Source organism: Salmo salar, chromosome ssa20, assembly GCF_905237065.1.
Source record: "Salmo salar chromosome ssa20, Ssal_v3.1, whole genome shotgun sequence".
Lineage (NCBI taxonomy): Eukaryota > Metazoa > Chordata > Actinopteri > Salmoniformes > Salmonidae > Salmo > Salmo salar.
In genome coordinates this window covers 13,689,547-13,713,529 of record NC_059461.1, presented here as the reverse complement: position 1 = coordinate 13,713,529, position 23,983 = coordinate 13,689,547, and the positions used below count along the sequence as shown (strand labels likewise).

Sequence of the window (23,983 nt, the reverse complement as noted above, 5' to 3'; positions counted from 1 at the left end):
TCTGACCGTTTGAGCAGACACATGCACATTTGTGGCCTGCTGGAGGTCATTTTGCAGGGCTCTGGCAGTGCTTCTCCTTGCACAAAGGCGGAGGTAGCGGTCCTGCTGCTGGGTTGTTGCCCTCCTACGGCCTCCTCCACGTCTCCTGATGTACTGGCCTGTCTCCTGGTAGCACCTCCATGCTCTGGACACTACGCTGACAGACACAGCAAACCTTCTTGCCACAGCTCGCATTGATGTGCCATCCTGGATGAGCTGCACTACCTGAGCCACTTGTGTGGGTTGTAGACTCTGTCTCATGCTACCACTAGAGTGAAAGCACCGCCAGCATTCAAAAGTGACCAAAACATCAGCAGGGAAGCATAGGAACTGAGAAGTGGTCTGTGGTCACCACCTGTTGAACCACTCCTTTATTGGGGGTGTCTTGCCTATAATTTCCACCTGTTGTCTATTCCATTTGCACAACAGCATGTGAAATGTATTGTCAATCAGTGTTGCTTCCTAAGTGGACAGTTGGATTTCACAGAAGTGTGATTGACTTGGAGTTACATTGTGTTGTTTAAGTGTTCCCTTTATTTTTTTGAGCAGTGTATATATAGATACATATATATACACACACACACACATTTTTTTCTTCTTCTTTCTATTCTAACAGTTATAATGGTGACCGCGGTCATTTAGCCGACCAATTACTGTCATCCAAAATTCCATGACCGTCACAGCCAACATCAAGACACTAATGCATAATCTTGCCCGCACTCCAGGAAGTAAGGAGTAAAAACCTCCGATGTTACTGCATGATGTGTCAGGTACCAATGACAAGTCTTTTGTCCAGTATGCTTCCTGAGGTACTTCCACCATAGGACTGTACATGTGGAGACTGGTTACAAGCTTCAGCGGGACAGGGGAGCTTTACCTGACTCACAACCACAAATTACAGTGGCTTGCGAAAGTCTTCAACCCCTTGGCATTTTTCCTATTTTGTTGCCTTACAACCTGGAATTAAAAATTTTTTTTTTTTTGGGGGGGGGTTGTATAATTTGATTTACACAACATGCCTACCACTTTGAAGATGCAAAATAGTTTTTATTCTGAAACAAACAAGAAATAAGACAAAAAAACTGAAAACTTGAGCGTGCATAACTATTCAACCCCCCAATGTCAATACTTTGTAGAGCCACCTTTTGCAGCAATTACAGCTGCAAGTCTCTTGGGGTATGTCTCTATAAGCTTGGTACATCTAGCCACTGGGATTCTTGCCCATTCTTCAAGGAAAAACTGCTCCTGCTCCTTCAAGTTGGATGGGTTCCGCTGATGTACAGCAATCTTTAAGTCATACCACAGATTCTCAATTGGATTGAGGTCTGGGCTTTGATTAGGCCATTCCAAGACATTTACATGTTTCCCCTTAAACCACTCGAGTGTTGCTTTAGCAGTATGCTTAAGGTCATTGTCCTGCTGGAAGGTGAACCTCCGTCCTAGTCTCAAATCTCTGGAAGACTAAAACAGATTCCCCTCAAGAATTTCCCTGTATTTAGAGCCATCCATCATTCCTTCAATTCTGACCAGTTTCCCAGTCCCTGCCGATGGAAAAACATCCCCACAGCATGATGCTGCCACCACGCTTCACTGGGGATGGTGTTCTCGGGGTGATGAGGTGTTGGGTTTGCGCCAGACATAGCGTTTTCCTTGATGGCCAAAAAGCTCAATTTTAGTCTCATCTGACCAGAGTACCTCCATATGTTTGGGGAGTCACCCACATGCCTTTTGGTGAACACCAAACGTGTTTGCTTATTTATTCCTTTAAGCAATGGCTTTTTTCTGGCCACTCTTCCGTAAAGCCCAGCTCTGTGGAGTGTACGGCTTGAAGTGGTCCTATGGACAGATACTCCAATCTCCGCTGTGGAGCTTTGCAGCTCCTTCAGGGTTATCTTTGGTCTCTTTGTTGCCTCTCTGATTAATGCCCTCCTTGCCTGGTCCGTGAGTTTTGGTGGGCGGCCCTCTCTTGGCAGGTTTGTTGTGGTGCCATATTCTTTCCATTTTTTAAAATAATGGATTTAAATGGTGCTCCGTGGGATGTTCAAAGTTTTGGATATTTTTTTTATAACCCAACCCTGATCTGTACTTCTCCACAACTTTGTCCCTGACCTGTTTGGAGAGCTCCTTGGTCTTGATGGTGCCGCTTGCTTGGTGGTGCCCCTTGCTTAGTAGTGTTGCAGACACTGGGGCCTTTCAGAACAGGTGTATATATACTGAGATCATGTGACAGATCATGTGACACAGACTGCACACAGGTGAACTTTATTTAACTAATTATTGGACTTCTGAAGGTAATTGGTTGCACCAGATCCTATTTAGGGGCTGAATACATATGCACACACCACTTTTCCATTTTTTTAAGTTATTTTTTTAATTTCACCAATTTGGACTATTTTGTGTTTGTGCATTACATGAAATCCAAATAAAAATCAATTTAAGTTACAGGTTGTAATGCAACAAAATATGAAAAACACCAAGGGGTATGAATACTTTTGCAAGGCACTGTATCCAGTAATAGCATGACAGTTTTTAACCCCTTCCTCAAAAATGTGTTACAGACCTTTCAATCAAAAGAGGCACTGTAACAGTACTGTAGGTATGATAAGATCCCTAGAGACAGCAATGCGAGTGCAATCCATCGGCTATGTGTTTATGGTGAAGATATGGGACCAAAGACAGTAGATTATCAAGTAGTGGAGCTCACCATGAAGGAACGTACCACCACGTCGGGCATCTGGGGGAGTTGGTAGTGCAGCAGAGCAGTGGTGGCATGATCCGTAACCTTAGAGAAAAACCAGGGCTTGTAAAAACACATTGTCGATGAATATTTGTAAACATTCCAATTTCCTCTGCTAAGCCTGAGACAATACAATCACATTAAGTCTGCCAGTTCTTTTTCAATTCAATATGATTTTATGAGCAAGTGAGTACTACATAACTTAATCAATAAAAGCGGTCAAGTAAAATATGTTTTCAAGGCCTGAGTAATCATTACTCGACTTTCAACATAACTAATAGAAGTCTGCTAGACCAGCGCAGGGTTGTCATTGGAGCAATCCTAATCATAGCCTATACTGTACCAATCTCTCCCTCCTACACATATTCACTTGGCAGTGACTAGGCGTCTTATTATTCTTAATATTTTGATCAAAATCTAATATTCATCCCACATGCAATTATATGCAGCCATTTATTATGCAACTTTGATGAACCACGTTATTCTGACAATTTTTTTGTTGCTGTGTCCAGTCAATATGTCCATTGCTATTACATTTTGACCATCTGGCGAAGCATGAGGGGTATGGCTATTACTAGTACATGGCAGGCAGTACAGTACATGTGCAGGGAAAACATATCAAAACCAGGGAAAAAGTTCTTCCCAAAGAAGATGTAAGGTATATGACTGGACAGGTAACAAAGTAACAGGCTACGGTCACAAGTCAGACCTTGCCAGTGCAATGAAAGATGGGAGGGGAAGCTGACAGGTGCCCTCCTCCTCCCTCCCTCCCTCCCTCCCTCCCCATCAGACTGGGTCTGTTTGCATTAGGATGAGATCAAGAAATAAACATACTGTAGTTAACCAATAAAATGGTCTGACAGTGAAGTGGACATACTCTGTATTTATATCCTAAAATAAAAAAATTCTCTCATTACAATACATTTTAATAGAAAGTTAGCAAAAATAGATAAGATCTTGCTACCGTGGAAAGGAAAATACCTGTCTATTTGTGGGAAAATCACCCTGATAAACTCTTTAGTCATATCCCAGTTTACCTATTTGCTTATGACCTTGCATACACCTAGCGACTTGTTTTTTTAATTATATGAGCAAAAAAGATTACATTTTATTTGGAACGGCAAGCCAGACAAAATTAAACGGGCCTATTTATATCATGAATATGAATTCGGAGGGCAGAAATGATTAAATATTAAACCATTAGACCTCTCACTAAAAGCTTTAGTCATTGAAAAGTTATACTTAAATCCGAACTGGTTCCCTAGAAGATTAGTAAGAATATCTCACCCCATGTTCAAGAATGACCTTTTCCCTTTTATTCATTTTACAACCTCTCATTTTCGGTTATTTGAAAATGAAAGCATCTCCAAAATATTACTATTTTTATAACAAGCCATAGAAAGTTAGTTGCAATTTTTTAAATATCTTTTATAATCTTTGTAAATTATATTATAAATAGGACTGGTGGAGTTGTCACACAGCTAACAAAAACATATGGAAATGTCTGCTCTACTCAAACTTACAATCAACTAATTGCAGCATTACCGCAAAAATGGAAGAGGCAAGTGGAAGGGGGAGAAAGTAAGTTTGCCGGCCCCCACCAAAATTGGCAAAAGAAAATTGTGCTAAATAAAAAAGTATAAAAGTTTAATTTAAGGACCCAAAAATTTACAGTTGTGCCATATAGATTGCAAAATAGTTGAAGAGATTTTCAGCACATTGTTTATGAACTGATACACAAAACAACGCTGGATAATTGTGATGGCGCTGAAGAACATGGCTGACGTTTTACATTCCCAACCAATTGTGCCATCTTGTTATTTTTTTTGCATTTTGTGTAACTTTAAAAAAAACTTCATGTGTACATAATGTTGCTGCTACTGTCTCTTATGACCGAAAATAACTTCTGGACATCAGAAAAGCGATTACTCACCGCGGACTGGAGGAAACTTTTTCCTTTAACGAGTCCGACGAGAAGGATATCCTGCTTTCACTGGAACAGGCCCAGATCCACGCCTTTTGCGTGAAGAAAAGACGCCAGAAAAGAGGCCGCAGATCGGGCACCCTTCTGAAAATCCAGAGGCGAACGAGTAAACTCCCATTGCCTTCCATTCTTCTTGCTAACGTGCAATCATTGGAAAATAAAATTGATGACCTACAATTAAGATTATCCTACCAAAAGGACATTAAAAACTGTAACATCTTATGTTTCACTGAGAAGTGGCTGAACGAAGATACGGACAATATAGAGCTAGCGGGATTTTCCATGCACCGGCAGAACAGAGACGCTACCTCTGGTAAGATGAGGGGTGGGGGTGTGTGTCTTTTTGTCAATAAAAGCTGGCGCGCGATGTCTAATATTAAAAAAGTCTCGAGGTATTGCTCGCCTGAGGTAGAGTACCTTATGATAAGCGGTAGACCACACAATCTACCAAGAGAGTTCTCATCTGTATTATTCGTAGCTGTCTATTTACCATCACAAACCAGGAAGAAAATAAATCCTAGACCACCTTTACTCCACACAGAGATGCATACAAAGCTCTCCCCCGCACACCATTTGGCAAATCTGACCATAATTCTATCCTCCTGATTCCTGCTTACAAGCAAAAACTAAAGCAGGAAGTACCAGTGACTCGCTCAATAGGCAAATGGTCAGATGACACGGATGCTACACTACAGGATTGTTTTGCTAGCACAGACTGGAATATGTTCCGGGATTCATCCAATGGCATTGTGGAATACACCACCTCAGTTATCGGCTTCATCAATAAGTGTGTCGACGACGTCGTCCCCACAGTGACCGTACGTACATATCCCAACCAGAAGCCATGGATTACAGGCCACATCCAGCTAAAGGCTAGAGCTGCCGCTCAAGGAGCGGGAGACTAATCAGGATGCTTATAAGAAATCCTGTTCTGCTCTCAGACGAACCGTCAATACAGGATTAAGATTGAATCCTACTACACCGGCTCTGACACTTGTCAGATGTGGCAGGGCTTGAAAACTATTACGGACTACAAAGGGAAACCCAGACGCAAGCTGCCCAGAGACACGAGCCTACCAGACCAGCTAAATGCCTTTTATGCTCACTTCGAGGCAAGTAACACTGAAGCATGCATGAGAGCACCAGCTGTTCTGGATGACTGTGTGATAACGCTCTCGGTAGCCGATGTGAACAAAACCTTTAAACAGGTCAACATTCTCAAAGCAGCTGGGCCAGACGGATTACCAGGACGTGTACTCAAAGCATGCTCGGATCAACTGGCATGTGTCTTCACTGACATTTTCAACCTCTCCCTGACCGAGTCTGGGAGAGGTTTCAAGCAGACCACCATAGTCCCTGTGCCCAAGGAAGCGAAGGTAACTTGCCCAAATGATTACCACCCCGTGGCACTCACGTCAGTAGCCATGAAGTGCTTTGAAAGGCAAGTCATGGCTCAAATCAACAGCATCTTCCCGGACACTCTAGACCCACTCCAATTCGCATACCGCCCCAACAGATACACAGATGACGCAATCTCAATCGCACTCCACACTGCCCTCTCACCTGGACAAAAGGAACACCTATGTGAGAATGCTGTTCATTGACTACAGCTCAGCGTTCAACACTATCGTGCCCACGAAGCTCATCACTAAGCTAAAGACTCTGTGACTAAACACCTCCCTCTGCAACTGGATCCTGGACTTCCTGACGGGCCGCCCCCCAGGTGGTAGAGTAGGCAACAACACGTCTGACATGCTGATCCTTAACACTGGGGTCCCTCAGGGGTGTGTATTTAGTCCCCTCCTGTATTCCCTTTTCACCCATGACTGCGTGGCAAAACACGACTCCAACACCATCATTAAGTTTCCTGACGACACAACAGTGGTAGGCCTGATCACTGATGAGATGGCCTATAGGGAGGAGGTCAGAGAACTGGCAGTGTGGTGCCAGTACAACAACCTCTCCCTCAATGTGAGCAAGACTAAGGAGCTGATCGTGGACTACAAGAAAAGGCGGGCAGAACAGGCCCCCATTAACATTGACGGGGCTGTAGTGGAGAGGGTCGAGAGTTTCAAGTTCCTTGGTGTCCATATCACCAACGAACTATCATGGTCCAAACATACCAAGACAGCCGTGAAGAGGGCACAACAAAACCTATTCCCCCTCAGTAGAATGAAAAGATTTGGCATGGGTCCCCAGATCCTCAAAAGGTTCCACCATCGAGAGCATCCTGACTGGTTGCATCACCATCTGGTATGGCAACTTCTCGGCATCTGACCGTAAGGCGCTACAGAGGGTAGTGCGAACGGCCCAGTACATCACTGGGGCCAAGCTTCTTGCCATCCAGGACCTATGTAATAGGCGGTGTCAGAGGAAAGCCCATAAAATTGTCAGACTCCAGTTACCCAAGTTAGACTGTTTTCTCTGCTACCGCACGGCAAGCGGTACCGGAGTGCCAAGTCTAGGACCAAAAGGCTCCTCAACAGCTTCTACCCCCAAGCCATAAGACTGCTGAACAATTCATAAAATCACCACTGGACAATTTACACTGACCCCCTCTCCCTTTTGAACACTGCTGCTATTCGCTGTTGGTTTGTTACCTATGCATAGTCACTTCGCCCCCACCTACATGTACAGATTACCTCAACTAGCCTGTACCCCCTGCACACTGACTTGGTACCGGTGCACCCCTGTATATTGCCTCGTTATTGTTATTATTATTGTGTTACTTTTTATTTTAATCTACTTGGTATATATTTCTTCTTCTTGAACTGCACTGTTGGTTACGGGCTCGTAAGTAAGCATTTCACTGTAAAGTCTACACTTGTATTCGGCGCATGTGACAAATAAAGTTTGATATGATTTAAAACTGAGCTTTTCGATTTAAATTATTACACAAAATTCTTGCAACCAATAGAATGTTTTATATATATATGGGGGATACAACCATCCCAGCTCTGCAGATTTTGCTGCAAAGAGACATAATCATTAGATCATTTGTTTTGGTACATATGTAGATTGTTTTGGGTCGCAGGTTCAGGAATGGCTTAAGCATTGCAACATTTACCTGGAGCCAACTTTGCAAATAGCACTGCTGGGTGACTTAAAAAGTCATAGTCAATCGATTAATAATATAAGTCTTAGACTTTTTTATCTTTAATTTACAATATGTAGAATCTATGGAAATACTGGATGTTGTGCTCAGAGACAGATGGGAGGGGGTTGAGTGTCCTATACCGTGTCCGTAAAATGCAAACAGAATGTATAAGCTAGTGGTAGAAGCCTAAGAGTTGTTGTCCATTAGTAAAAAAGTAAAGAAAAACCCTGGAATGAGTAGGTGTGTCCAAACTTTTGACTGGTACTGTAAACATTGTAGAATAATAGTGAAGACAACAAAACTTTGAAATAACATACATGAAATCATGTAGTGACCAGAAAAGTGTTAAACAAATCTAAATACATTTTATATTTGAGAGTCTTTAAAGTAGCCACCCTTTGCCGTGATGACAGCTTTGCACACTCTTGGCATTCTCTCAACCAGCTTCATGAGGTGTGCCTTGTTAAACGTTAATTTGTGGAATTTCTTTCCTTCTTAATGCGATTGAGCCAATCAGTTGTGTTGTGACAAGGTAGGGTTGGTATACAGAAGATAGCCCTATTTGGTAAAAAACCAAGTCCATATTATGGCAAGAACAGCTCAAATAAGCAAAAAGAAACGACAGACCATCATTACTTTTAGATATGAAGGTCAGTCAATATGGAACATTTCAAGAACTTTGAAAGTTTCTTCAAGTACAGTTGCAAAAACCATCAAGCGCTATGATGAAACTGTCTCTCATGAGGACCGCCACAGGAAAGGAAGGCCCAGAGTTACCTCTGCTGCAGAGGATAAGTTCATTAGTTACCAGTCCAAATAAATGCTTCAGAGTTCAAGTAACAGACACATCTCAACACCAACTGTTCAGAAGAGCCCGCGTGGATCAGGCCTTCATGGTTGAATTGCTGCAAAGATACCACTACTAAAGGACACCAATAAGAAGAAGAGACTTGCTTGGGCCAAGAAACACAAGCAATGGACATTAGATCGTGGAAATCTGTCCTTTGGTCTGACGAGTCCAAATTTGAGACTTTTGGTTCCAACCGCCATGTCTTTGTGAGATGCAGAGTAGGTGAACGGATGTTTGCCGCATGTGTGGTTCCCACCATGTAGCATGGAGGAGGAGGTGTGATGGTGCTTTGCTGGTGACACTGTCAGTGATTTATTTAGAATTCAAGGCACACTTAACCAGCAAGGTTACCACAGCATTCTGCACCGATATGCCATCCCATCTGGTTTGCGCTTAGGGGGACTATCATTTGTTTTTCAACAGGACAATGACCCAACACACCTCCAGCCAGTGTAAGGGCTATTTGACTAAGAAGGAGAGTGACGGAGTGCTGCATCAGATTACTTGGCCTTCACAAACACCCAACCTCAACCCAATTGAGATGGTTTGGGAGGAGTTGGACCGCAGAGTGAAAGAAAAGGAGCCAACAAGTGCTCAGCATATGTGGGAACTCCTACAAGACTGTTGGAAAAGTATTCCAGGTGAAGCTGGTTGAGAGAATGCCAAGGGTGTGCAAAGCTTTCATCAAGGCAAAGGGTGGCTACTTTGAAGATTCTAAAATTTGTTTAACACTTTCTTGGTTACTACATTATTTCATATGTGTTATTTCATAGATTTGATGTCTTCACTATTATTCTACAATGTAGAAAATAGTTAATTTTTTTTCTTTAAAGAAAAAAAACTTTCAAAACTGTCCAAACTTTTGACTGGTACTGTATCTACTTACCCCAAAATATTTGGGTGATTGGAAATGATGCAGACAATTACAATGATGGAAGCCACAATCTATCTGCAATAGTAAAGCTGATCAACTGTTAAAAGTAATAAATAAATAAAACATACAATTGAGAATTCTCTATGAAAGACACATTTGTGTGCTCTCTTTCTATTCATGTTGGCTTCATCGCTGTCACTGGTGTGTGTGTGTGTGTGTGTGTGTGGCGGTTGGCTGCCCATAGGCTGCCATGCCCATAGGCTGCCATGCCCATAGGCTGCCATGCCCATAGGCAGCCATGCCCATAGGCTGCCATGCCCATAGGCTGCCATGCCCATAGGCTGCCATGCCCATGCCTGTTGAGATTTGATGAGGGAGGGGAGTGAGGACGACTCATAACCTCCGTATGCTTGCCAGAGCTGATAATGATGGAAAGTGGTTTTAGTTTAAAATGAAATCCAACAGGTAACAGAGTATATTTTGGTATGACAGGGCTTGACTAGTGAGAGAGAAGAACACACAGTAACAGGTGGCCCAACGGGAGAGAGACCGACTGGACCACAATATGGAGACCTACGTGACTATTCATGAGTTCCTAAGGTTGGCGCCTGCCAAGTGGGAATTGCACCTCAGTCTGGGGTGAACACATAAAGATGAAGTCTCACCTTTTGAAATACTTGATAGTTTGACTTCGACCAGATATCCAGCTGAGGAGAGAAAAGGAGAAATGATTGCCATTATTCATTTTCAAACATTACACATTCTTTTCTTCAGTTGTATATGATGCAAATCACACCAAGTGTTCCTTTGGTGCGTTCAGAACAATGGGATTGGAGTAAACATGTTGTTGTCGTCATCATCAAGACTGACAACGCCATCAACTTTCTCTTGGTATTCGTCACACCATTCATTAGCATTGTATTCTGGGGTTTTGATCAGGTCTATATTTTTTGTTCAAATGATTCCTCTCTCTTGCCGCCCTACTGTCCTCTAGCTTCCATGGTCCTACAGTAAATGAGGAGAGGTGGGCAGGAGATTGTGTGAAGGTTGTCCAAACACTTTCAAAGGCGTTAACAAATCAAAACGCTCCCCTGAATCTAATATCAAACAGGCCCGGTGTCAGCATTTATTAGAGAAATCGGATTCGATCCCCCTCTGTCCCTCTACCCACTCCCGACACACAGAGACCCTTTGAAGGGGGAAGAATACAGGATCGCAAATTACCCAAGAGATGCCTTAGATAGTCTTTGAAGCCCTCCTTTGATAGTGCAGTTTTCCTTCTCCTTTTTCCTCTCTCTTTCTGTACGCTAGGAGGCTCAGCTTGCGGCTCCTGCTGCTTCTTACCATATGATAATTAGTGGAGAAAATGGCGATGGTGGACCCTGAGGGATGGAGCAGACGAGGCAAGACACCCTAAACTAAACCCTGGCTGCTGCTGTTGTGTCTAAGTCATCCTAGGTGGCGCTTTGGGAATGTCTGGACTACAAAACATTTTCCAAGGAGCAGATTATCTCTATAAAGTACCTGGTTAGCTTGATTGTAAACACACATGCATGAACACACACACAATTGAGTACATCAGACAACACTGTTGTAGCAGGAGGTTCAAAAGTCTCCCATTCATTGGCTTAATTAACAGTGCTAGTTCTCTGTGGCTTTGATGGCCTCCTCATATTCATGTCAGTTCAAAGAGTCCCGGAGTGAGGGCGAAACACCAACACAGAGCCATATTCAAAATGAACGAGGGACTAATGTTGAATCTGACAGACGGGAAATCATAGAGGAAAGCCAATGTCTCCCATCCTTTACAAGCTTTTCATGTGAGAGACTGATAAAGGAAGCCGTCATCTAAATGATTCAACAGTGCCAACAGAAAACTGACAATGAGGATTGTAGGTCCAGACCCTGGATTGCATACTCTTACGTTAGCAGCTGGAAACCGTCAGCCCTCTAACAAAACTGTTCGATAGGAGGCTATATGAGGTCACTTTGAAAACATAGCCCAGAGAGACCCATTCATGGTACCCAGGAAACTCTCAAGAGGACTGAACTCTCCTTGGATGTGTACAGATAATATACAGTGCATTCGTAAAGTATTCAGACCCCTTGACTTTTTCCACATTGCTACATTACAGCCTTATTCTAAAATTGATGAAATCTTTTTTCCCCCTCAATCTACACACAATACCCCATGATGACAAAGCAAAAACTTGTTTGTAGAAATGTTTGCTAATTTATAAATAAAACTGAAACATAACATTTACATAAGTATTCAGACTCTTTTACATAGTACTTTGCTGAAGCACCTTTGGCAGCGATTACAGCATCGAGTCTTCTTGGGTATGACGCTACAAGCTTGGCACACCTGTATTTGGGGAGTTTCTCCCATTCTTCTCTGCAGATCCTCTCAAGATCTGTCAGGTTTGATGGGGAGCATTGCTGCACAGCTATTTTCAGGTCTCTCCAGAGATGTTTGATCCGGTTCAAGTCCGGGCTCTGGCTGGGCCACTCAAGGACATTCAGAAATTTGTCCCAAAGCCACTCCTGCGTTGTCTTGGCTGTGTGCTTAGGGTCGTTGTCCTGTTGGAAGGTAAACCTTTGTCCCAGTCCGAGGTCCTGAGCGCTCTGGAGCAGGTTTCCATCAAGGATCTCTCTCTGTATTTTGCTCCGTTCATCTTTGCCTCGATTCTGACTAGTCCCGACGTGACGCTTGGCATTCAGGCCAAAGAGTTGAATCTTGGTTTCATCAGACCAGAGAATCTTGTTTCTCATGATCTGAGAGTCTTTAGGTGTATTTTGACAAACTCCAAGCGGGCTGTCATGTACCTTTTACTGAGGAGTGGCTTCCATCTGGCTACTCTACAATAAAGGCCTGATTGGTAGAGTGCTGCAGAGATGGTTATCCTTCTGGAAGATTCTCCCATCTCCACAGAGGAACTCCAGAGCTCTGTCAGAGTGACCATCGGGTTCTTGGTAACCTCCCTGACCAAGGCCCTTCTTCCCCGATTGCTCAGTTTGGCCGGGCGGCCAGGTCTAGGCAGAGTCTTGGTGGTTCCAAACTTCTTCCATTTAAGAATGATGGAGGTCACTGTGTTCTTGGGGACCTTCAATGCTGCAGACCTTTTTTGGTACCCTTCCCCAGATCTGTGCCTCGATACAATCCTGTCGTCTCGGAGCTGTACGGACAATTCCTTCGACCTCATGGCTTGGTTTTTGCTCTGACATGAACTGTCAACAGTGGGATCTTATATAGACAGGTGTATGCCTTTCCAAATCATGTCAAATCAATTTAATGTACCACAGGTGGACTCCAATCAAGTTGTAGAAACATCTCAAGGATGATCAATGGAAACAAGATGCACCTCAGCTCAATTTCGAGTCTCATAGCAAAGGGTCTAAATACTTGTGCAAATAAGGTATTTTTGTTTTTTATTTTTAATACATTTGCAAAAATGTCTACAAACCTGTTTTCACTTTGTTATTATAGGGTATTGTGTGTAGATTGCTGAATAATTGTTTTTATTTAATCCAGGGGTCTGAATACTTTCAGAAGGCACTGTATGCCTAGTATGACGCCTCTTATGTCAAATAAAAAAAGACTGTACTTGTATTTTTGCAATGGAGAGAGGGTTGCACCTCACTATCACATGCAGTACTACTCAATCCAGTTGTTTGGGCAAAAACCTCCCATTTAAAGCAATACCTTGCCATCCTCGGAATACACGTTCTCGTTGAATCCTCTCACGATGGTCCGGTCTATGAACAGGCTTCTCATCACCACAATGGTTTTCAGCACTTTCCCCAACGTCACCTAAAGAAAGAGACAGCAGAGAGGAAAAGACAATAACAAATTCAGCACTGTTCAGTCTCTCCTAACCTACCACCATGCCAAAGAAATGTGCTTAGCCTTCTCTCCCCTTCTCTTTCCCCTTGAGGCGGTGGTTAACCTACAACCTATAGTGCTCTCCACTGGATGGCCCAATAGGCTTGCTGTACGCAACCTTTCCAGTGAATTAACCTTGGAAAAGAGCAGACACCTCTTTGCATCCGACACGCGCTTGACAAACAGAATTGCTGAACTGCAAAGTGTGCCTGTGTTAGACATTGACCTTGATCTTTGAAGGATAAGGAAAGCTTACAGAGGGCTTTGACTTGAGGTCTTTGGGTATCTCTGTATAAGAGCAGCGGGATAAGAATGAGACACAGTGGAAATCGGCCTCTTTTGGACTTCCCACTGCAAGTACTGGAGATAGGGGGGAGAGACAGAGGTGGGGGAGGAAAGGGGGAAGAAGGGGAGCATGATAGGAGAAAAGCCCCCTCTTTATTTGTCAAATCTGTTCAAACATCAGCAGCATCCCCAGAACAAAAAAGCGGTGCTTATCGTCTGCTCTACCCAGCCTGAATTATTAATCCCAGGCAGCGCTCTGGCTCGGTCGGCGAGTGGGCGGGAAACACCGTCCCAGATTGACAGGGAGAGCACAGTGTTTGGGAGGGCTTCAACTCTTTTCATGACTCCACTCAAACATGAGAAAGAGATGGTGACTGAGAAACCCTCTCATTGAAACAAGCCAAATCAGTTGGATTCAATGGAAGACTGTATGACATTGCATGAACTGAGCAACAACGCCTTAGAGAGACAAAAAAGATGTGGCAATGGAGGTTACAGGTTACAAAATACACTAAGTACACATCCATTTTTTTCAATAAAAAACAAAAAACTCTTAATACTCAGTGGCAGTTTATTTTACGTACTCTACCGTTCAAAAGTTTGGGGTCACTTAGAAATGTCCTTGTTTTCCATGAAAACATACAAGAAATGAGTTGCAAAATGAATAGGAAATATAGTCAAGATGTTGACAAGGTTATAAATAATGATTTTTAATTGAAATAATAATTGTGTCCTTCAAACTTTGCTTTCGTCAAAGAATCCTCCATTTTCAGCAATTACAGCCTTGCAGACCTTTGGCATTCTTGTTGTCAATTTGTTGAGGTAATCTGAAGAGATTTCACCCCATGCTTCCTGAAGCACCTCCCACAAGTTGGATTGGCTTGATGGGCACTTCTTACATACCATACGGTCAAGCTGCTCCCACAACAGCTCAATAGGGTTGAGATCCGGTGACTGTGCTGGCCACTCCATTATAGACAGAATACCAGCTGACTGCTTCTTCCCTAAATCGTTCTTGCATAGTTTGGAGCTGTGCTTTGGGTCATTGTCCTGTTGTAGGAGGAAATTGGCTCCAGTTAAGCACCGTCCACGGTATGGCATGGCGTTGCAAAATGGAGTGATAGCCTTCCTTCTTCAAGATCCCTTTACCCTGTACAAATCTCCCACTTTACCACCACCAAAGCACCCCCAGACCATCACATTGCCTCCACCATGCTTGACAGATGGCGTCAAGCACTCCTACAGCATTTTTAAAAAAGGTTTCTGCGTCTCACGAATGTTCTTCTTTGTGATCCGAACACCTCAAACTTCGATTCGTCTGAACATAACACTTTTTTCCAATCTTCCTCTGTCCAGTGTGTGTGTTATTTTGCCCATCTTAATATTTTATTTTTATTGGCCAGTCTAAGATATGGCTTTTTCTTTGCCAAGAAGGCCATCATCCCGGAGTTGCCTCTTCACTGTTGACATTGAGACTGGTGTTTTGCGGGTACTATTTAATGATGCTGCCAGTTGAGGACTTGTGAGGCGTCTGTTTCTCAAACTAGATCCTATAATGTACTTGTCCTCTTGCTCAGTTGTGCACCGGGACCTCCCACTCTTTCTATTCTGGTAAGAGCCAGTTTGCTCCGTTCTGTGAAGGAAGTAGTACACAGCGTTGTACGAGATCTTCAGTTTCTTGGCAATTTCTCACATGGAATAGCCTTAATTTCTCCGAACAAGAACAGACTGACGAGTTTCAGAAGAAAGGACTTTGTTTCTGGCCATTTTCAGCCTGTAATCAAACCCACAAATGCTGATGCTCCAGATACTCAACTAGTCTAAAGGCCAGTTTTATTGCTTCTTTAATCAGAACAACAGTCGTCAGCTGTGCTAACATAATTGCAAAAGGGTTTTCTAATGATCAATTAGCCTTTCTAAATGATAAACTTGGATTAGCTAACACAATGTGCCAATGGAACACAGGAGTGATGGTTGCTGATAATGGGCCTCTGTACGCCTATGTAGATATTCCATTAAAAAAAATCTGCCGTTTCCAGCTACAATAGTCATTTACAACATTAACAATGTCTAAAGTGTATTTCTGATCAATTTGATGTTATTTTAATGGACAATTTTTTTGGCTTTTCTTTCAAAAACAAAGACATTTCTAAGTGACCCCAAACTTTTGAACGGTAGTGTATATTATCAGATATTTACCTGGATATTAGGCTATAATCTACAAATAATGTAATGTTCACAACTCTAAAGAGTCTTCATCAGGCTTCGCTAAGCTGAGAACATTGTGTAGAGAATGTCAATGCGAGCTGATATGGTATACCTACAGCCTAGTCTGAGTACACAGTTCAAGGAAAATGCATGTTTTTAGACAAATAAAACATTTTCACAAGAATTGTGTAGCATTCTCTCTTAATTAGGCTTTGCTAAACTTGTAGCCTATCCATTTGTTGCCATATAATTTCCTGATAATATCGGACAGTGTGGAAAGAGTACTGTAAAATGAAGTGTTACCAAGACATCTGGCCAAAAGTTGACCAGTTCTATGTTTTGCTAGTTCTAAATCCTATGGAAGCTGACCAGAGTTTCAGTTCATGGCGGAACAGTAAGAGGTTTGGTATTTGAATTTGTGCGGTGAGGAAAACCCCCAGCATTGTCTAACACTTCAAAAGCATTTGACTTGATGGATTGTTCTGCACTCCAAAAGAAGAAAGAAAAGGACACTTTTTAAGTCCGGTGACAGAGAATCTAACGATCCTCCATGCATAAATGAATAAATCCATTAATGAGGAAAATATCACCATTGAATAGTATTTGTTTCCCCGCAGAAGACGGCTGGTTAGATGGCCTAAGAGGCTTCTGTATAAGGCTTGTCATTTCCAGAGCTCTTGTAAGCCTGCTAATTGGAGAGGTGATCGACAAACTCATTTCGAGGAGTGCCTGAACACATCGAGTGCAGTTTAGAGAGGAGAGAAACGTCCTCCTGTTTAGTGTGTTAGCACAGACAAGTAAAAGACAGTGATGGTTCCAAAACAGTACGAGGCTAACTAAGTAAAATGACCCTTTTACTCATGCAGGAAAAGAGGAAGAAAGTCTTCCTGCCTGGCCAGCCCAAGTCGACTATCTCTTCTAGTCAGGTTAAACTGTCGATCAACCCAGAACCACTACTAAAAGCAGTGCACACAAAGACCGGTCTCTCCAAAAGACCTTCAGAGAGATGACACCAAAATACACTTTGAACACTTTGAATATTGCAGACCTGCACAGCCCTTTTAAATTCAACAGAGGAGTGGGGATTCGACGTGATTAAACATGTCAAGAAAACCCATCCGCATCCAATCATATTTCATTAGGGTGCCTCAGCAACACACATTTCCCCTTCTTTAGCGGCTGGGCTTATTAAATTCAGGAGTGTCAGGGAGGCTCAAAGGCTGCCATGTCTCTCCGGCGGCCCGCTTGCTCCCCAGAAAGACAGGTGCTCAAAGGGAGAATCCATTACTGACGACAGGCCTTTTATAGAGGCGGGCCCTAGTTCTCTGCCCAGGCCTGGCCAGGCCCTGAGGCTCATCCACACTGACTGACTGACTAACTAAAGCACACTGGACAGGCTTCCATCTCCCATGCCTGATAAACAGTCACCAATCTCTTCAGCTACAACAAATTCAAATCAATTCTCCTTCTTAGTAAACTTTTCAGTAATTTTAGTAGGCTTTTTTTGGAGCCTTTTCAGTATTTCTCTATTAGGCCTACTCCGCAAGAAAAAGATGGTAATTGACAAAGTTTTGGTCAAATAATTTTGTAACTCACAAGTCAATAAGAAGCTAAGAATAATATTTAATTCCATCACTTCAATTAATAGGCCCAGTACGGACTGTACGTCGGGAGAAGGGGAGACCAGGGGCATGGGGCAATTGTAAAACTTAGAATTTCTCCAAACAGAAACAAGCTAGAGTGATTCAACTCACTCAATACATGCCCATTTAGGTTCCCCCTGCTTGAAATGTTTCAGCCAAATGTCTCATTATTTTCTAGTTTTATGGGCAAAAGTCTTTTTTTTCAGTTGTTATAGCTTGATTTCAAAATGGATAAAAATTAGATTTTTGGTCACTGGTCCACACACACACACACACACACACACACACACACACACACACACACACACACACACACACACACACACACACACACCATAATGTCAAAGTGGAATTATGTTTTTTTAAATATTTACAAATTAATAAAAAATGAAAAGCTGAAATGTCTTGAGTCAATAAGTATTCAACCCCTTTGTTACAGCAAGCCTAAATAAGTTCAGGAGTACAAATTTGCTTAACAAGACAAATTAAGTTGTGTGTGCAATAATAGTGTTTAACATGATGTTTAGCCAACATACAGTGCCTTCAGAAAGTATTCACACACCTTGACTTTTTCCACATTTTATAGTGTTAAAGTGGGATTAAAATTGATTTAATTGTCATTTTTTTGTCAATGATTTTAACAAAATACTCTGTCAAAGTGTAAGAAAAATTCTAACATTTGTTAGAATGTTAGAATTTTTAATGTTAGAATTTATATTTATATATAAAAAACACTAATATATATTGATTAGATAAGTATTCCAACCCCGAATCAGTACTTTGTAGAAGCACCTTTGGCAGCAATTACAGATGTGAGTCTTTCTGGGTAAGTCGCTAAGAGCTTTCCACACCTGGATTCTGCAACATTAGCCTACTATTATTTTCAAAATTCTTCTTTGTAGTGACTGGGTCTATTGATACACCATCCAAAGCGTAGTTAATAACTTCACCATGCTCCAAGGGACATTCAATGTTAGCTTTTGCTTAATTATTATTTATTTTTTTATCTACCAATAGGTGCCCTTTTTTGCCAGGCATTGGAAAACCACCCTGGTCTTTCTGGCTGAATCTGTGTTTGAAATTCACTGCTTGACTGAGGGACCTTACAAATAATTGTATGTGTGAGGTACAGAGATTAAGTAGTCATTCAAATATCATGTTTAAACACTATTACTGCACACAGAGTGAGTCCATGCAACTTATGTGACTTGTTAAGTACATTTTTACTCCTGAATTTATTTAGGCTTGCCAATACAAAGGGATTAAATACTTATTGACTCAACATTTTAATTTTTAATTCATTTGTAAAAACATAATTCCACTTTACATTATGGGGTATTTTTTTCTGGGCTAGTGACAAATATTCTCAATTGAATCCATTTTAAATTTAAACTGACACAACATGTGGAAAAAGTCAAGGGGTGTGAATACTTTCTGAAGGCACTGTATGTCTATGAAGTTAAACTCACTTAACTTTAAAAACATAACATATGTTAATTATTAAACATTTTAGTGAGTTTATTTGGTTTATTTTTTAGGTGTTACATTTGACCGCAGCTACTGTTACAACTAAAATCAATATTGTGATCCAACGGTCATATGTACAGAACTAAAAATGGTACGAATGGTTAGGAGATAGATGTAAGTTTCTTAAATCATAAAAATGACTGGCCTAGATCAAGTGAGGTCTGAGCAATAGCATAAAAGACAAAAAAAATACAATTGTCCCCAGTCTCCCGTACACACTGATGTGGTGCAGCTAAAACAAAAATAGTTCCTGTTTTCCAGTTTATGAGCGAATTAAGTTTCTAATCCTAAACAGATAAAATGTCTTAAATCAACTTGATTGTAACGGTACTGTAAATGGTTCTGTAAACAACTGCATTCACCAGGGTTTTCTTTTCCAAGGTGGATTGACATCAACTACAGTGCATTCGGAAAGTATTCAGACCCCTTGACTTTTTTTTACAGCCTTATTCAAAAATCTACACATAATACCCCATAATTAAAAAGTAAAAACTGGTAAAGAAATGTTAGTAAATTTATACAAAATAAATTAACTGAAATATCACATCTACATAAGTATTCAGACCCTTTACTCAGTAGTTTGTTGAAGCACCTTTGCAGCGATTACAGCCTTGAATCTTCTTGGGTATGATGCGACAAGCTTGGCACACTTGTATTTGGGAAGATGCGCCCATTCTACTCCCAAGATCCTCTCAAGTTCAGGTCTCTCCAGAGATGTTTGATTGGGTTCAAGTCCGGACTCTGGCTGAGTCATTCAGAGACTTGGTCGTTCTGCTGTTGGAAGGTTAAACGTCGCCCCAGTCGGAGGTTCTAAGTGCTCTGGAGCAGGCTTACTCCGTTCATCTTTCCCTCGATCCTGACTAGTCTCCCAGTCCCTCCCACAAAAATACATCCCCACAGCATGATGCTGCCACCACCATGCTTTTCCCCGTAGGGATAGTTTCCTCCAGATGTGACGCTTGGCATTCAGGCCAAAGAGTTTAATCTTGGTTTCATCAGACCAGAGAATCTTGTTTCATATGGTCTGAGAGTCTTTAGGTGCCTTTTGGCAAACTCCAAGCAGGCTGGCATGTGCCTTTTACTGAGGAGTGGCTTCCATCTGGCCACTCTCTCATAAAGCCCTGATTGTTGGAGTGCTGCAGAGATGGTTGTCCTTCTGGAAAGTTCTACTATCTCCACAGAGGATTTAGCTCTGTAAGAGTGACCATTGTGTTCTTGCTCACCTCCCTGACCAAGGCCCTTCTCCCCTGACTGCTCAGCTTGGCGGCCAGTTCTAGGCAGAGTCTTGGTGGTTCCAATCTTCTTCCATTTAAGAATGATGGAGGCCACTGTGTTCTTTGGGACCTTCAAACCTGCAGACATTTTTTGGTACCCTTCCCCAGAACTGTGCCTCGACACAATCCTGTCTCTGAGCTGTACAGACAATTCCTTCGACCTCATGCCTTGGTTTTTTTTCTCTGACACGCACTGTCAACTGTGGGACCTTATATAGACAGGTGTGTGCCTTTCCATGTCCAATCAATTGAATTTACCACAGGTGGACTCCAATCAAGTTGTAGAAACATCTCAAAGATGGCGTAGAAGTCGGATGTGTGTTTGTCTTGTCCCGTGTAAATACAATTTTCTTCGTATATACTTTGCATATATTTTAATCTCACTTTCCATCTACGGACTGAATATACTCTCCTGCAACCCGCCTCACCCAATGTGTTACGGATCTGCTATTTTTATTCTTTAGAACCGGAACCCCCATCAGAGGCTAGCCAGCTAACTAGCTACTAGCTAGTAGTCAGTTAGCCACTGCTAGCGGTCTTCACTGTTAACTCGGACAACAGCCAGCCTCAGCTCGGTCAATACCTGCCAGTCAGCATAGCGTGATATCAGCCCAGAGCATATCGGACTGCTTCTTCTCTACCACATCTTCGGATTCCTACCTCAAGCTCTGAACCTTTACACCGGATCATCGCAGCTAGTTAGCTGCAATCCGAGTGGCTACTCCTGGCTAATGTCTCTGTCCCAAGGCATGCACCAGTTAGCCTTGAGCTAGCCTCGAGCTAGGCCCATCTCCCGGCTAGCCGAATAGGTCCACCAGCTAATTATTGGGCTACAATACCTCTTTTGCCATTTGGCCTGGACCCTTTATTTGAATCTATTCTTCCACGCCCAGGGTGTTCCAAACACACTAGACAACCAGTTGTTATAGCCTTTAGCCGTACCGTTATCCTACTCCTCCTCTGGTGATGTAGAGGTTAAGCCAGGCCCTGCAGCCCCCAGCACCAGCACCACTCCCATTCCCCAGGCGCTCTCATTTGTTGACTTCTGTAACCGTAAAAGCCTTGGTTTCATTCATGTTAACATCAGAAGCCTCCTCCCTAAGTTTGTTTTATTCACTGCTTTAGCACACTCCACCAACCCTGATGTACTAGCCATGTCTAAATCCTGGCTTAGGAAGGCCACTAAAAATCCTGAAATTTCCATCCCCAAAGACAACAATTTCCGACAAGATAGAACTGCCAAAGGGGGCAGAGTTGCAATCTACTGCAGAGATAGCATGCAGAGTTCTGTCATACTATCCAGGTCTGTGCCCAAACAATTCGAGCTTCTACTTTTAAAAATCCACCTTTCCAGAAACAAGTCTCTCACCGTTGCCGCTTGTTATAGAGCCCCCTCAGTCCCCAGCTGTGCCCTGGACACTACATGTGAATTGATTGCCCCCCATCTATCTTCAGAGTTCGTACAGTTAGGTGACCTAAACTGGGATACAGTGAGGGAAAAAAGTATTTGATCCCCTGCTGATTTTTGTACGTTTGCCCACTGACAAAGAAATGATCAGTCTATAATTTTAATGTTAGGTTTATTTGAACAGTGAGAGACAGAATAACAACAAAAAAATCCAGAAAAACGCATGTCAAAAATTAGAGGTCGGCCGATTGTTTTTTTTCAACGCCGATACCGATACCGATTATTGGAGGGCCAAAAAAAGCCGAGAACGATTAATCGTCCGATTTCTTTTATTTATTTATTTGTAATAATGACAATTACAACAATACTGAATGAACACTTATTTTAACTTAATATAATACATCAATAAAATCAATTAAGCCTCAAATAAATAATGAAACATGTTCAATTTGGTTTAAATAATGCAAAAACAAAGTGTTGGAGAAGAAAGTAAAAGTGCAATATGTGCCATGTAAAAAAGCTAATGTTTAAGTTCCTTGCTCAGAACATGAGAACATATGAAAGCTGGTGGTTCCTTTTAACATGAGTCTTCAATATTCCCAGGTAAGATGTTTTAGGTTGTAGTTATTATAGGACTATTTCTCTCTATACGATTTGTATTTCATATACCTCTGACTATTGGATGTTCTTATAAGCACTTTAGTATTGCCAGTGTAATAGTATAGCTTCTGTCCCTCTCCTCGCTCCTACCTGGGCTTGAACCAGGAACACATCGACAAAAGCCACCCTCGAAGAAGCGTTACCCATGTAGAGCAAGGGGAAACAACTACCCCAAGTCTCAGAGGGAGTGATGTTTGAAACGCTATTAGCGCGCACCCGGCTAACTAGCTAGCCATTTCACATCGGTTACACCAGCCTAATCTTGGGAGTTGACAGGTTTGAAGTCATAAACAGCGCAATGCATTGCGAAGAGCTGCTGGCAAAACGCACGAAAGTGCTATTTTGAATGAACGCTTACGAGCCTGCTGCTGCCTACCACCGCTCAGTCAGACTGCTATATCAAATCATATACTGAATTATAACATAATAACACACAGAAATACGAGCCTTAGGTCATTAATATGGTCGAATCTGGAAACTATCATCTCGAAAACAAAACGTTATTCCTGTTACATTGCACAACCTAACTGACTTGCCTAGTTAAATAAAGGTCTAAAAAATTATTTATATACATAATAATAATAACATTTAAAAAAATAATAATAATTGGCCAAATCGGCGTCCAAAAATACCTTGAAATAACTTGAAATCGGCCCTAATTAATCGGGCATATACATCAATCTCACACAAATTATCAACGAACCTACCCGGTAAAACCCTAAATCTGTAACCATGGGCACCCTCTTAGATATCATCCTGACCAACTTGCCCTTTAAATACACCTTTGCGGTCTTCAACCAGGATCTCGGCGATCACTGCCTGCGTCCGAAATGGGTCCGCGGTCAAACGACCACCCCTCATCACTGTCAAACGCTCCCTAAAACACTTCGGCGAGCAGGCCTTTCTAATCGACCTGCCCCGGGTATCCTGGAAGGATACTGACCTCATCCCGTCGTAGAGGATGCCTTGTTGCTCTTTAAAAGTTATTTCCTCACCATCTTAAATAAGCATGCCCCTTTCAAAAAATGTTGAACTAAGAACAGATATAGCCCTTAGTTCACCCCAGACTTGATTGCTCTTTACCAGCACAAAAACATCCTGTGGCGTTCGCATTAGCATTAAATAGACCTGCAATATGCAACTTTTCAGGGAAGTCAGGAACCAATATACAGAGTCAGTTAGGAAAGCTAAGGTTAGCTTTTTCAAACAGAAATGTGCACCCTGTAGCACTAATTCCAAAAAGTTTTGGGACACTGTAAAGTCCATGGAGAATAAGAGCACCTCCTCCCAGCTGCCCACTGCACTGAGGCTAAGAAACACTGTCACCACCGATAAATCTACAATAATCGATAATTTCAATAAACATTTCTCTACGGCTGGCCATGCTTTCCACCTGGTTACCCCTACCCTGGCCAACAGCTCTGCAACCCCTGCATCAACTTGCCCACGCCTCCCCTGCTTCTCCTTCACCCAAATCCAGACAGCTGATGTTCTGAAAGAGCTGCAAATTCTGG

At 42.3% G+C, this 23,983-nt stretch overlaps 1 protein-coding gene across 1 annotated transcript in view; it reads right to left on the bottom strand.

Moving 5' to 3' along the window:
* LOC106580125 (mediator of RNA polymerase II transcription subunit 27) overlaps nucleotides 1–23,983 on the bottom strand; it is a 103,701-nt gene that overhangs the window by 4,781 nt on the left and 74,937 nt on the right. Inside the window, exons 5-7 of the mRNA XM_014160826.2 lie at nucleotides 13,285–13,392; nucleotides 10,247–10,288; nucleotides 2,744–2,821 (exon numbers count right to left, since the gene is read on the bottom strand). Of these exons, the coding sequence (XP_014016301.1) occupies nucleotides 2,744–2,821; nucleotides 10,247–10,288; nucleotides 13,285–13,392 (228 nt within the window). The remainder of the gene's footprint in view (nucleotides 1–2,743; nucleotides 2,822–10,246; nucleotides 10,289–13,284; nucleotides 13,393–23,983) is intronic.